Source organism: Chiloscyllium plagiosum, chromosome 18 (assembly GCF_004010195.1).
Source record: "Chiloscyllium plagiosum isolate BGI_BamShark_2017 chromosome 18, ASM401019v2, whole genome shotgun sequence".
Classification (NCBI taxonomy): Eukaryota; Metazoa; Chordata; class Chondrichthyes; order Orectolobiformes; family Hemiscylliidae; genus Chiloscyllium; species Chiloscyllium plagiosum.
In genome coordinates, this window is record NC_057727.1 from 59530434 (window position 1) to 59544530 (window position 14097).

General features: G+C 43.3%; 1 protein-coding gene across 1 annotated transcript in view; it reads right to left on the minus strand.

Moving 5' to 3' along the window:
• LOC122559266 (NCK-interacting protein with SH3 domain-like) overlaps positions 1-13325 on the minus strand; it is a 116604-nt gene extending 103279 nt beyond the window's left edge. Inside the window, exon 1 of the mRNA XM_043708647.1 lies at positions 13201-13325. Within this exon, the coding sequence (XP_043564582.1) occupies positions 13201-13325 (125 nt within the window). The remainder of the gene's footprint in view (positions 1-13200) is intronic.
• Positions 13326-14097: the final 772 nt, after the last annotated feature.

Here is a 14097-nt window from a genome sequence, read left to right on the forward strand (position 1 = left end):
GGGAAAGATATAAAAGAGACCTAAGGGGCAACTTTTTCACAGAGGGTGGTAAGTGTATGGAATGAGCTGCCTGAGGAAGTGGTGGAGACTGGTACAACTGCAACATTTAAGAGGCATTTGGATGGGTATATGAATAGGAAGGGTTTGGAAAGATATGGGCCGGGTGCTGGCAGGTGGGACTAGATTGGGTTGGGATAGCTGGTCGGGTTGGACGGAAGGATCTGTTTCCATGCTGTACATCTCTATGACTCAGGATCTGTTTCCATGCTGTACATCTCTATGACTCCATAAATAGACCTTGGAGTGCAGGTTCATAGCTCCTTGAAAGTGGAGTCGCAGGTAGATAGGATAGTGAAGAAGGTGTTTGGTATGTTTCCTTTATTGGTCAGAGTATTGAGTACAGGAGTTGGGAGGTCATGTTGCGGCTGTACAGGACATTGGTTAGGCCACTGTTGGAATATTGCGTGCAATCCTGGTCTCCTTCATATCGGAAAGATGTTGTGAAACTTGACAAGGTTCAGAAAAGATTTACAAGGATGTTGCCAGGGTTGGAGGATTTCAGCTATTGGGAGAGTTGTGAATAGGCTGGGGCTGTTTTCCCTGGAGCATCGGAGGCTGAGCAGTGACCTTATCGAGGTTTATAAAATCATGAGGGGCATGGATAGGATAAATGTTGAAGTGTTTTCCCTGGTGTGGGGGAGGCCAGAACTAGAGGGTATAGGTTTAGGGTGAGAGGGGAAAGATATAAAAGAGACCTAAGGGGCAACATTTTCACGCAGAGAGTGGTACATGTATGGAATGAGCTGCCAGAGGAAGTGGAAGAGGCTGGTACAATTGTAACATTTAAGAGCCATCTGGATGGGGATATGAATCGGAAGAGTTTGGAGGGATATGGGCCGGGTGCTGGCAGGTGGGACTAGATTGGGTTGGATCGAAGGGTCTGTTTCTGTGCTGTACATCTCTCTGACTCGATGACACAAGTGCCATAGAATGATCATCTTTATTTAGAGAGAATCTAACCATCACTCCTTCTATTCAATACCATTATGATCACTGAGTCCTCCACTGTCAACATCTTGGAATGAACAATCAACCAGAAACTGAACCAGCCATGTAAATACAGTGGTTACATGAGTCAGTCAGAGGTTAGGAATCATACGGTAAGTGACTCTCCTCCTCAATCTCCAAAGTCCAGAATCTACAAGTCACGAGTCAGGAGTATGCTGGAATACTCTCCACCTGCCTGGATGAGTGCAGCTCTAACAACATGTAAAAACCTTGTGCTCTCCAGGACAAAGCAGCCGCTTGTTAGGCGCCACATCCACTCCCTCCACCACCGATGCTCAGTCGCAGCATTGTGTACTACATACAAGGTATGTTGCCAAAATTCTCCAAAGATCCTCAGACAGCACCTTCCAAACACACGACCACTTCCATTTATAAGAATAAGGGCAGCAGATACATGGGAACACCACCCCATGCAAGTTTGCTTTCAACCCATTCACCATCCTGAATTGGAAATATATCACTGCTCCTTCACAGCTCAAAATCCTGGAATTTCCTCCCTAACGGCATTATGGGTCAACCTACAGAATGTGGACTGCAGTGGTTCAAGAAGGCAGCTCACCACTACCTTCTCAAGGGCACCTAGGGACGGGCAATAAATGCTGGCCCAGCCATTGATGCCCACGACCCATGAATGAATTAAAAGAGTTGAAAGTTAATGGAGGAGGTGAGAAAGTACAGTTAAGACTTTCAGGTCAGCCATGCTGTTATTGAATCAGAGAGCTGTCCCATGGGGCCAAAGGGCCTACAGCTGTTTCTAAGTTATTGTGGTGCAGTTCAATAGTTACTCAATAGACATGACACCAACTTCCCAGTGTCCTTAGGGAAGGCCATGTATCCACTTTGTAGGTGACAGTTCTGAAACTGATGATAATGTCAGCTTTACTTTCTAATCCCTCTGGACACGTATAGCTTCTACCCCAACCCTGTTGGGGTAGAAGCTAAATGTTGCTGTTGGTGGGATGGTCTTTCATCCTCCACACTGTGACAAATGGGAGTGGTCAGTTGCGAGTGTGTTTGGGGTCAGGGGTGAGATAAGCATGTGTTGTGTGTGTCTTTCGCCCAACATACTCCTGCCTTTGTTGCTGTGATTTTTGATTGTCCCACTGTGCTGGCTCCTATCATTCATGTCTTTGTCAGGACATTGGTTAGGCCACTGTTGGAATATTGCGTGCAATTCTGGTCTCCTTCCCATCAGAAAGATGTTGTGAAACTTGAAAGGGTTCAGAAAAGATTTACAAGGATGTTGCCAGGGTTGGAGGATTTGAGCTATGGCGAGAGGCTGGGGCTGTTCTCCCTGGAGCATCGGAGGCTGAGGGATGACCTTATAGAGGTTTATAACATCATGAGGGGCATGGATAGGATAAATAGACAAAGTCTCTTCCCTGGGGTGGAGGAGGCCAGAACTCGAGGGCATAGGTTTAGGGTGAGAGGGGAAAAATATAAAAGAGACCTAAGGGGCAACTTTTTCACGCAGAGGGTGGTAAGTGTATGGAATGAGCTGCCAGAGGAAGTGGTGGAGGTTGGTACAATTGCAACATTTGGATGGGTATATGAACAGGAAGGGTTTGGAGGGATATGGGCTGGCTGCTGGTAGGTGGGACTAGATTGGGTTGGGATAGCTGGTCGGCAAGGACGGGTTGGACTGAAGGGTCTGTTTCCATGCTGTACATCTCTGTGACTATGACTCAGCACGGGGCTGGTGGTAGCAGTCGAGTCCTGAGCTCTGGATCATCAGACACAGGTTCAAGTCCCACCCGTTCAACAGGTTTGACATAGCATGGCTGAATACGTTAATTTGAAAAATGTCTGTTTGGTCCCATTTTATTCTGGTTAGTCCTTACAAAGACGATAGGAAATTCTGTTAGCAGACCAGATCTTTAAGAATCTGTTATTTCAGGTACAGGTCAGCTGAATTCCAACAAGGGTAAAAGGTAACGGAGTCATTGAGGGAGATAGAGAATGTGATTTTTTTTGTGTCAAGGAAAGACTGTGCATGATGAATGGCAGGTGAATGCTTCACACGTGAAACAGGTCAAAATGCAATAGATTAACAGAGAAAAGGGAAATAAGATGGACAGAAGAGAATCCAAGAATAGAATGAGAGTCAACATAAAAGGGAATCTAAAATTCTCCTACTTGCCTGTAAACAGTAAGCATAGAATATTGCTATTTGGGACAAAGAGCTGACACGGAAGACTCAAAGCAAAGTTAGAATACACATTTTTTTTGTTACTCTTTCAGAGGATGTGGGCATTGTTGGCCAAGCCAGCATTTGATGCCCATCCCTAATTGCCCTGAGGGCAGTTAAGAGTCCACCACTTTGCTGTGGGTCTGGAGTCACCTGTCGCCCAGACAAGGAAAGGGTGGCAGATTTCTTTCCCTGATGGACATTAGTGAACCAGATGGGTTTTTCCAACAATTAACTATGGTTTCACTGTCATCAGTAGATTCTTAATTCGAGATTTTTTATCGAATTCAGATTTCACCATATGTTATGATAGGATTTGAAATCAGGTCTCCAGAGTATTAGCTGACTTTCTGGATTAATGGTCGAGTGATAACACTAGGCCATTGCCTCCTGAATTATTTGTACTCACAGCCCACAGAACATTACACGCAGTACAGCCCTCGATGTTACGTCGACCTGTGGAACTAATCTGAACCCTATCTATCCTACACTAATCCATTGTCATCCATATGCCTGTCCAATGACCAATTAAATGCCCTTCAAGTTGGTGAGTCTACTACTGTTGCAGACAGTGTGTTCCACACCCCTACTACTGAGTAAAGAAACTACCTCTGACACCTGTCCGATATCTATCACCCCTCAATTTAAAGCTATATCCCCTCGTGCTAGCCATCACCATCCAAGGAAAAAGGCTCTCACTGTCTACCCTATCTAACCCTCTGATGATCTTACATGTCTCAATTAAGTCACCTCTCAACCATCTTCTCTCTAATGAAAACAGCCTCAAGTCCCTCAGCCTTTCCTCATGAGACCTTCCCTCCATACCAGGCAACATTCTAGTAAATCTCCTCTGCACCCTTTCCAAAGTTTCTATATCCTTCCTATAATGTGGTGACTAGAACTGTACACAATACTCCAAGTGCGGCCGCACTCATTATAATACTCAAATACTCACTAAATATTAATGAATATTTTGCAACGTGAAGAGGAATCTGACAAAATATTGGGAGAAGCAGAGATAGCGGAGACGATCAAAGAGAAAATTGATTGGTGGGATGTAGTAGAAAGATATGTATAGAGACTTCACAAGTCAACTTAGATGGTTGACATCCCAAGTGGCTAAGGGATGTTGGAGGGGAGAGGGGAGACAACAGAAGGTTTGCAATAATCTCCCTGAAATATGGGGGAAGGTGCCAGAGGATTAGAGAAAGGCAAAAATGTGACACCCTCACTCAAGGAAGGGTGTGAGGAACTACAGGCGAATTAGCTAACCATCAGCAATGGGTAAGATTATGGAAGTAATAAATAACTAGTGGGGGAAAAGAATAATTAACAGGCACTCAGGCAAGTTTGAGTGAATTAAGAGGAACCACCATGGATTTGTAAGAGACAGATTAAGCCTATACAGATTTTAAGAAAACATTTGACAAACATCACAAAGGCTAGTTACAAAATTGAAGCTCCTCTATAAGGGAGTCAGACTGGATTTAAAAAATTGGCTTAACAACAGAAGCCACGTAAAGTGGTTGTTTCTCAGACTAAGGATGGTAGAAAGTAGGGTCTTCCTAACTTCACAGTTGTCTTAGATATTGAAGCAGACTAACATTGTTAACTTGCTGATGACACCAAACTTGAAGGAAGATAAATAGTGAGGTTGATACCGACTACAAGAGGGCAGAAACAGGTTGGCATCGTGTGTTCCAAATGGTTTTGGCAGCTGAGGGAGAACGCTTGCTACGAACTTGCCCTTTCTCCATCTAAGGCTGAGCCCGGTTTGCCAAGTGCTGGGGTCTCCATTTCTGCAAGCAGGGGTTTCAAATAGTGACATCGATTCCGACAACAGCCCTTCCAGATGACCACATTAGCAGGCTCTGAATAACCTCTGCCGGACCAACAGCTATTCTGTCTTTCTTTGTTTCTCCCACAGAGTACCATTTGGGCAAAGTTACCTTGTTCAGCTCTGTAATTTATATACTTGCACGTGGGATTGGAAAGTGTGCACACGCACGCAGGTCACAGAAATCAGTACGCATTTTCACATTTTCATCCTTTGATCTTAATAAAACTAACCCCTAACTTAAGTAAAAAAACTGACTGGTTCTTTGTAATCACACACATTGACAGTTAAGTACATGCTGAACTTGTAAGTGCACTTTTTAAAATTCAAAAACAAACAATAAGTAGGAAAAGATGAGGATATCCTGAACAAATCTCCTCATCTTGTAACAACCTGGATATAGCTGTAATCAACAAACAGCTTTGAGTACTGCATCGAGTTCTGGCCACTATACTGTAGGAAAAGCCTTGACAAGACGCAGAGGAGATTTATCAGGCTAGTTCCAGGGAAGAAGCACTTTAGGTCTGACGTAAGGCTGGGGGACATAAGGTCATTCTCCTTGAAGAGGAGATTCAAGGACAGATTTGATCAAGGTTTTTAAAAATTCATCAGTGGCTAGGTCAGCAATCATTGCCCATCCTCAACTGCCCAGAGGGTAATTAAGAGCCAACCACATTGCTGTAGATCTGGAGTCACATGTAGGCCAGACCAGACAAAGAGGGCAGATTTCCTTTGCTAAGGGACACTAGTGAACCAGATAGGACTTTTCCTGATACTGATTTCACGATCATCATTAGTCTCCAGACTTTTTATTGAATACCAATTCTACCATCTGCCATGGCGGATTTGAATGTCGGTCCCCAGAACATTACCTGGGTCTCTGGATTAACAGTCTAGAAATAATACCACGCTGAGACTCACTCAATCTGCAATGTCAACCGATTTCTCTCCACAGATGCTGCCAGACCTGCTGAGCTTTTCCAGCAATTGCTGCTTTTTTTTCTGATAATACAAGGCCATGACAGTTCTGTCTGAGACAGATACATTGAAAGATAGTAAATAGGAAGATTAAGCCAGTCTGCCCTTTGAGCCTGCTCCCCATTCAATTTGATCACGGTTGACTAATCTTGTTTCTCCTCATCTGCTTTGACCTCTTTAGACGACATCAAACTCCTTTTTGAAATCGTACATTTTTTTTTAACCTCAACTGCTTTCTCTGATAGTGAATTGCACAGGCTCACCAATCTCCGCATGAAGACATTTCTCACCTCAGTCATGAAAGGGTGACCCAATATCCTTAAACCATGACTGCTGCTCTGGACTCCCTAGTCACTGATAACATCCTTCCTGCGTTTACCCTGTATAGTCCTGTTATAACTTTCAAGATTTTTACGAGACCTCACCTCATTCTTCTGGAATCCAGGAAACATAATCCTAACCAACACAACCTCTCACACATCATTCCCACCATCCCAGGAATCAGTCTGGTAAATCTTCATTGCCCTCCCTCAATAGCAAAGTTTGCAGATGACACTAAGTTTGGTAGAGTGGCAGATAGTGAAGGGGACTGTCAGAGAATACAGCAGGATATAGATAGATTGGAGAGTTGGGCAGATGAAGTTCAATCCGAGCAAATGCGAGGTGATGCATTTTGTAAGATCCAATTCAAGAGTGAACTTATACAGTAAATGGAAAAGCCCTGGGGAAAATTGATGTACAGAGAAATCTGGGTGTTCAGGTCCATTGTTCCCTGAAGGTGGCCACGCAGGTTAATAGAGTGGTCAAGAAGGCATAGGGCATGCTTTCCTTCATCAGACTGGGTATTGGTACAAGAGTTGGCAGGTGATGTTACAGTTGTATAGGACTTTGGTTCGGCCACATTTGGAATACTGTGTATAGTTCTGGTCGCCGCATTACCAAAAGGATGTGAATGCTTTGGAGTGGGCGCAGAGGAGGTTCACCAGGATGTTGCCTGGTATGGAGGGTGCCAGCTATGAAGAGAAGTTGAGTAGATTAGGATTATTTTCATTAGAAGGATGGAGGTTGAGGGGGAACCTGATGGATGTCTATAAAATCATGAGAGGTACAGACAGGGTAGATAGCAAGAAACCTTTTCCCAGAGTGGGTGACTCAATTACTAGGGATCACGAGTTCAAGATGAGAGGGGGAAGGTTTAGGGAAGATATGCATGGAAAGTTCTTTACTCAGAGGGAGTGGGTGCCTGGAACACATTGCTAGCGGAGGTGATAGAGGTGGGCACGATAACATCATGTAAGATGTATCTAGACAGATACATGAATGGGCAGGGAGCAGAGGGATACAAGTCCTGGGAAAATAGGTAACAGGTTTAGATAGAGGATCTGGATTGGCGCAGGCTTGGAGGACCGAAGTGCCTGCTCCTGCGCTGTAATTTTCTTTGTTCTTCCTTATCCTTCCTCAGATAAGGAGGTCAAAATTGTACACGCTACTCCGGATTGGTTTGTACAATTACAGCAAAATCTGCCTGCTCCTGTACTCGAATCCTCTCATTATTAAGGAGAACATATCATTTGCCTTCTTCACTGCCTGCTGCACAAGGATACCCAGGCCTCATTGCACATTCCCCTCCCAATTTATATCCAGACAATTATCTATCTTCCTGTTTTGCTCCCAAAGTGGATCAACTCACATTTATTTACGTTAAACCATGGTCGAGCGAGGGAGCCACGAGGTCATGCTGCAGCTGTGCAAAACTCTGGCGCAGTATTGTGTGCAGTTCTGGTTACCGCATTCCTGAAGGACATGGAAGTTTTGGAAAAGAGTCAGGAGGAGATTTACCAGGATTTTGCCTGGTATGGAGGGAAGGTCTTGTGAGGAAAGGCTGAGAAACTTGAGGCTGTTTTCATTCGAGAGAAGAAGGTTGAGAGGTGACTTAATTGAGACAGATAAGTTAATCAGAGGGTTAGATAGGGTGGGCAGTGAGAGCCTTTTTCCTCGGATGGTGATGGTTAACATGAGGGGCATAGCTTTAAATTGAAGGATAATAGATATAGGACAGATGTCAGAGGTAGTTTCCTTACTCAGAGAGTAGTAGGGGCGTGGAACTCACTGTCTGCAAAAGTAGTAGACGCACCACTTTAAGGGCAATTAAATGATCACTGGATAAAAATATGGATGAAAATGGAAGTGTTTAGGTGAGATGGGTTTCAGATTGGTTTCACAGGTCTGCGCAACATAGAGGGCTGAAGGGCCTGTACTGTGCTGTAATGTTTTATATTGCATCTGCCATGCACTCACTCAACTTGTTCAAGTCACATGTAAACATCATTGCATCATCCTCCTCACAGCTCACCTTCCCACCCAGTTTTGTGTCATCTGCACATTTTGAGATATCACATTTAGATCCCTTACCTAAATCAATAATATGTTGTAAATAGCTGGAGTCCTAGCACTTATCCCCACCGTACCCCACTATTCATTGCCAACCATTTGGACAAAGACCTGCATATTCCTACTCTTGGTTGTCAGACAGGGAACAAATTTTCTACCATCTCAACACATTGCCACAATTCCATGCGCTTTAATTTTATAGTCTTATCACGAAATATCTTATACAGCACCTTTCAAACCAATGACCACTCCCATTCTGAAGGACAAGGGCAGCAGATACATGGGAATGTCACCATCCTGACTTGGAAATCTATCATCTTACCTTCACTGTTGCTGGGTCAAAATCTTGGAACTCCTTCCCTCAGATTACTGTCAACCTACAGCACATGGACTACAGCAATTCAAGAAGACAGCTCACCACCATTTTCTCAAGGGCAAGTAGGGACAGTCAATAAATGCTGGCCAGCCAGTGACTCCCACGTCCCATGAGTGAATGATTTTTTTAAAATGTAGGACTTTGTCGCGCATGTGTCACAATGTATCAGTGGTTATCACCGCTGTGTTACAGTGGCAGGGTTACAGGTTCAATTCCACCCTCAGGACTCGGTCTGTGTGGAGTTTGCACATTCTCCTCATGTCTGCGTGGGTTTCCTCCGAGTGCTCTGATTTCCTCCCACAGTCTAAAGATGTGCAGGTTACATAGATTGGCCCATAGCATCAATGGATGTGCAGGCTAAGTGGATTAGCTATGGGAAATTCCTGATGTCTATTTTCCTGCTCCTCGGATGCTGCCTGACCTGCTGTGAATTTCCAGCACCACTCTAACCTTGACTCTAATCTCCAGCATCTGCAGTCTTCACTTTCACCTAGCTATGGGAAATGCAAGGTTACAGGGATGCTCTTCGGAGGGTTGGTGTGGACCCGATGGGCTGAATAGCCTGCTACTGCACTGTAGGGGTATGATTGTCAATAGCCTTCCGGAAATCAAAATCCACTGGCACCCTTTGATCAGCTCGACTAGTTACATCCTCAAAGAATGCCAGTACATTTGTCAAACACATTTTCCCTTTCTGATCCTGCAATTGGGTTCCCAAGTGCTCAACTATTAGATCTTTTATAATGGGCTCGAACATTTTTCCCACTACCGACATCAAGCTGACTAATCTATCATACCTGGCTTTATCTCTACTTGCTTTTTTAACCATAGAGGTTACATTAGCTACCTCCAAACTATCAGGATTATTCCAGCGTCTCTAGGATCTTCAGAGAAAGTGAGGATTGCGGATGCTGCAGAGTCAGAGTTGAAAAGTGTGGTGCTGGAAAAGCATAGCAAGTTAGGCAGCATCCGAGGAACAAGAGAGTCGACGTTTTGGGCCTGAAACATTGATTCTCCTGCTCCTCGGATGCTGCCTGACCTGCTGTGCTTTTCCAGCACCATACTTATTGATTCTATAGAATTTTAGATGACCACCAATGCATCCACAATTGAAAGGGCTACTTCTTTAAGTGCTCTGGCTAATAAGGGAAAACAGAGTTCTTGAATGAGGGGATCAATGGTTACTGGGTGAAAGCAGGGGAGTGGGGTTAACAAATCTAACAGCCATGATTGAATGGCCTAATTCTGTTCCTCTATCTTATGGTCTGGCATGTAGATTATCAAATCCGGGTGATTTATCTGCCTTCAATTCCATCAATTTCTCCAATACCATTTCCGTGTTAACAGTAATTTGCTTTAATTCTTTCCGCTCACTAAACCCCGTATTTCCCATTATCTGCTATGTTACTTGTGTCATCCTTTGTGAGCACAGAACTGAAGCATGTACTTAGTTGATCAACCAGTTCCTCCCCTCACCACTCCAATAAATTCCTCTGTTTCTGACTGTAAGGGACATACATTTGTATTCACCAAACTTTATCTTTTCACATATCTTTATAAACTTTTACAGGCAGTTTGTATGTTCCATACAAATTAACACTCATTCTATTTCCCTTTTCTTAATCAATTCTTTTGTACTCCTTTGCTGAAATCTAAATTACTTCCATTCCTCAGAGCTTTTATTTTCTGGCCAGTTTGTATATGTCTTCCTTGGATTTAATACACAGCCACCTTGTCTGCTTGACAATTGCAGAAATGAACAATTGTTGCAGTTCATCCACATTTGCCATTGCCTTTCCAATATCATCCTTTTAAGTAACATTCCCTAATTTATCAAAACCAACTCGCATTTCACACCATTGTAGTTTCCCCTGATCAGATTCAGGATCCGAATCTAAGAATCAACTCCGTCACTCTCCACCTTGATGAGAAATTCTATCACGTTATGGTCACTACTCCCAAGAAACCCCAAACAACTGGATTCCAAATTATTCCTTTCTCATTACACAATACCCAGTCTTGGGTGGCCTGTTCTCAAGTTGGTTCCAGAAAATCATTCAGATACACTTCAGGAAGTGCTGGCCTATGGTATTGTTACTAATTTGATAGAGAAGGAAAAACTGTCCTCATTCATTGATGTCAGAAGGACTGGGGACACAATTTTAAAACTTCAGGCAAGAGTGTGTATGTAATTGTGTGCGTGGGCATGATTGTGTGCGGAATGAACTGCCAGAGAAAGTGGTGGATACAGGTACACTAACAATGTTTAAAAGCTATTTTGATGAGTACATTATTAGGAAAGGTCAGAGGGATAAGGACCAAATGTCAGTAGGTGGGACTAGTTTAATCTAGGGAACATGGTTGGCGTGGACGAGTTGGACTGAAGGGTCTGTTTCCATGCTCTATGACTATCTCAGGGAACAAGCTAGCAATCCTTTTCTGAACAGTCTCCAATGCAAAAATGTCCCTCCCTAAATAATGAGAACAGAACAGAACTGTACAATACTACACATACATTCCTTTCTGTGTAGTCTCTCAAAGTCCTGTTCAGTTTTAGCGCAACCTCAACCCCAATCATTTATCCCAAGAAAGGCTGAACTGCTGGCTCTAACTCAATATTAGCTTTGTGATTTAGGAGGGCACTCCAATCCCTCTCCTGCAGCATTCTGCAGTTGTCAAATAATATTTAACTTTTCTATTCTTCCCTGCAAATTGGATAATCTCAGGTTATACTCCATCTGTGAATGTTTGCCCTTTCATTTAACCTATCAAACTCCCAAATGTGTCTCTTTGAACACTCCTTCCAACTTGTTTTCCTAATTATGTTCATATCTTCAGCGCATTTGGTTACAATACATGATCTCCAACTATTTTCAACTGGAATAAATGATCTGGATGAAGACCCAACACTGATCCCTGTAGCCCTCCTGTAGTTACAGCGTTGAGAAAGTGGATGTATCTGCTGCTCTTGCCCTTCGGGATGGTAGTGGTTGTGGACTTTGAAGGTGCTGTTTAAAAGGAGCTCTGATGAATTTCTGAAGTGCACCTAGTGGATGGTACACATTGCTGTTACTCTGCGTCAGTGGTGGAAGGAGTGGATGTCTGAGGATGTGGTGCTAATCAACCGGGCTGCTTTGTCAAGTGTTGTCGGAGCTGCACCATCTAGGCAAGTGAGAGTATTCAATCACACTCCTGACTTCTACCTTGTAGATGGCACACAGATCATTAGGAAAACAAGTTGCAAGGACTGTTCAAAGAGACTACAAAGGGACTTTGATAGTTTAAATGCATGGTCAAAAAGATTCACTGATGGAGTATAACCTGAGAATAACCTGAAGAATAGAGAAGCTAAATATTATTTAAAACTGCAGAATGCTGAAGAGGGATTGAAGTGACCTCATAAATCACAAAATTAGTTACAGAAAACAATTAGATCATGAGAAGTGAATTTAGGGAGTTCGGAAAGAAGCTAAAAGGATGACCTCAAGGGTAGTAATCTCAGGGTTGCTGCCTGTGCCACATTCTCGTGAGGGCAGAAATAGGAAGATATGGCAGACAAATGCATGGCTGCAGAGTTGGTGCAAGGGGCAGGGTTTCAGATTTGTGGATCACTGGGTTCTCTTCTGGGGAAGGTATGACCTGTACCAAAGGGACGGGTTACACCTGAACTCGAGGGAGACCAATATCCTTGCAGACAGGTTTGCTAGAGCTGTTGAGGAAGCTTTAAACGAGGTTGGCAGGGAGGGTGGAAACCACAGCGTCAGGTCAGAAGATGCAGCAGTTAAGGTAGATGCAATGAGCAGAGAGACTGGGAGGAAGGAAAGACTAAAACTGCAAGGGGATGGGAGTCCAGGCAGAGGGAAGCAATGCAAAGACCAGAGAAAAAGGGAGAAAAGAAAAAAGTAAAATTGGGCAACAGACTCTTATGCAAAAGACAAGGAGATGGCTAGATTCTAAAAGGGACAATGAATATGAGGGCACTTTTTCTTAATGCCTATGGTGTCTGAAACAAAGTCAATGAACTTGTTGTGCAAATCTGAACAAAGGGGTATGATTTAGTTGCCATTGCAGAATCATGGTTGTAGGGTAGCAATGACTAGGAATCAAATATTCGAGGGTATCAGATAATTAGGAAGGATAGGCAGGAAGGTAAGGAAGGTAGGGTCATGCTCTTAATTAAGGATGAGTTTGGGATGATAGGCAGAAACAATATAGGATCTAAGGAGCAAAATGTTGAATCCATTTGGGTGAAGATCAGGAATAGTAAGGGGGAAAAGTCACTGGTGGGAGTAGTCTATAGGCCACCCAATAATAATGCTACAGTGGCACAGTCGATCGATCAAGAAATATCTAATGCATTACAGAATGGAACGGCAGTTGTCATGGGGAACTCGAACATGCACGTTGATTGGCCGAATCAGGTCAGGAGAGGCAGTCTTGAAGAGGAGTTCATAGAACTCATCCGTGATTACTTTCTTGAACAGCATTTACCGAACTTATAAGGCAGTGTGCAATCTTAGATCTGGTTCTGTATAATGAGACAGGTAAAATTAATGGTCGAATGGTTAAGGATACTCTCGGAAAAGAGTAATCACAGCATAATCGAATTTCGGATATAAAAGGAAGATGAAATAGTAGCATTTAAAGCCAGGGAGACGAGAATGGGATGAGAAAGGAGTTGGCTAGACTGGAAACACAAATGATATGGTGGAACAGTTGAGGACTTTCAAGGAGATTTTTCACAGTGCCCAAGGAAAGTATATTCAGGTCAAAAACAAGGATAGCAAGGGTAGAAGGGCCAGACTCGTATCACCAAGGAAACAAAAGAAGGCATCCAATTAAAAGCCCAGGTTTACAAAAAAGTCAAGAGTAGTGGGAAACAGGAAGATTGGGAAAACTTTAAAAAGCAACAAAGAACCACAAAGCAAGCAATATAGAAAGAAAAGATAGATTACGAACGTAAACTAGCACAGAATATAAAAACAGGTAGGAAACGTTTTTATATATTATGTAAAATGGAAAAGGGTGGCTAAAGTGGACATAGATCACTTGCAGGATGAGAAAAGGGAATTAATATTGGGTAATGCCGAAACAATTGAGGCCTTAAATAACTATTTGTCAGTCTTCACAGTGTCTAACATGCTGAAGAATGATGTTAAGGATATGATGCGAGGTGAGGACCTCAATTCAATTGTTACCACTAAAGGGGTAGTATTGAGCAAACTTGAGGATCTAAAGGTAGATAAGTCCCCTAGTCCT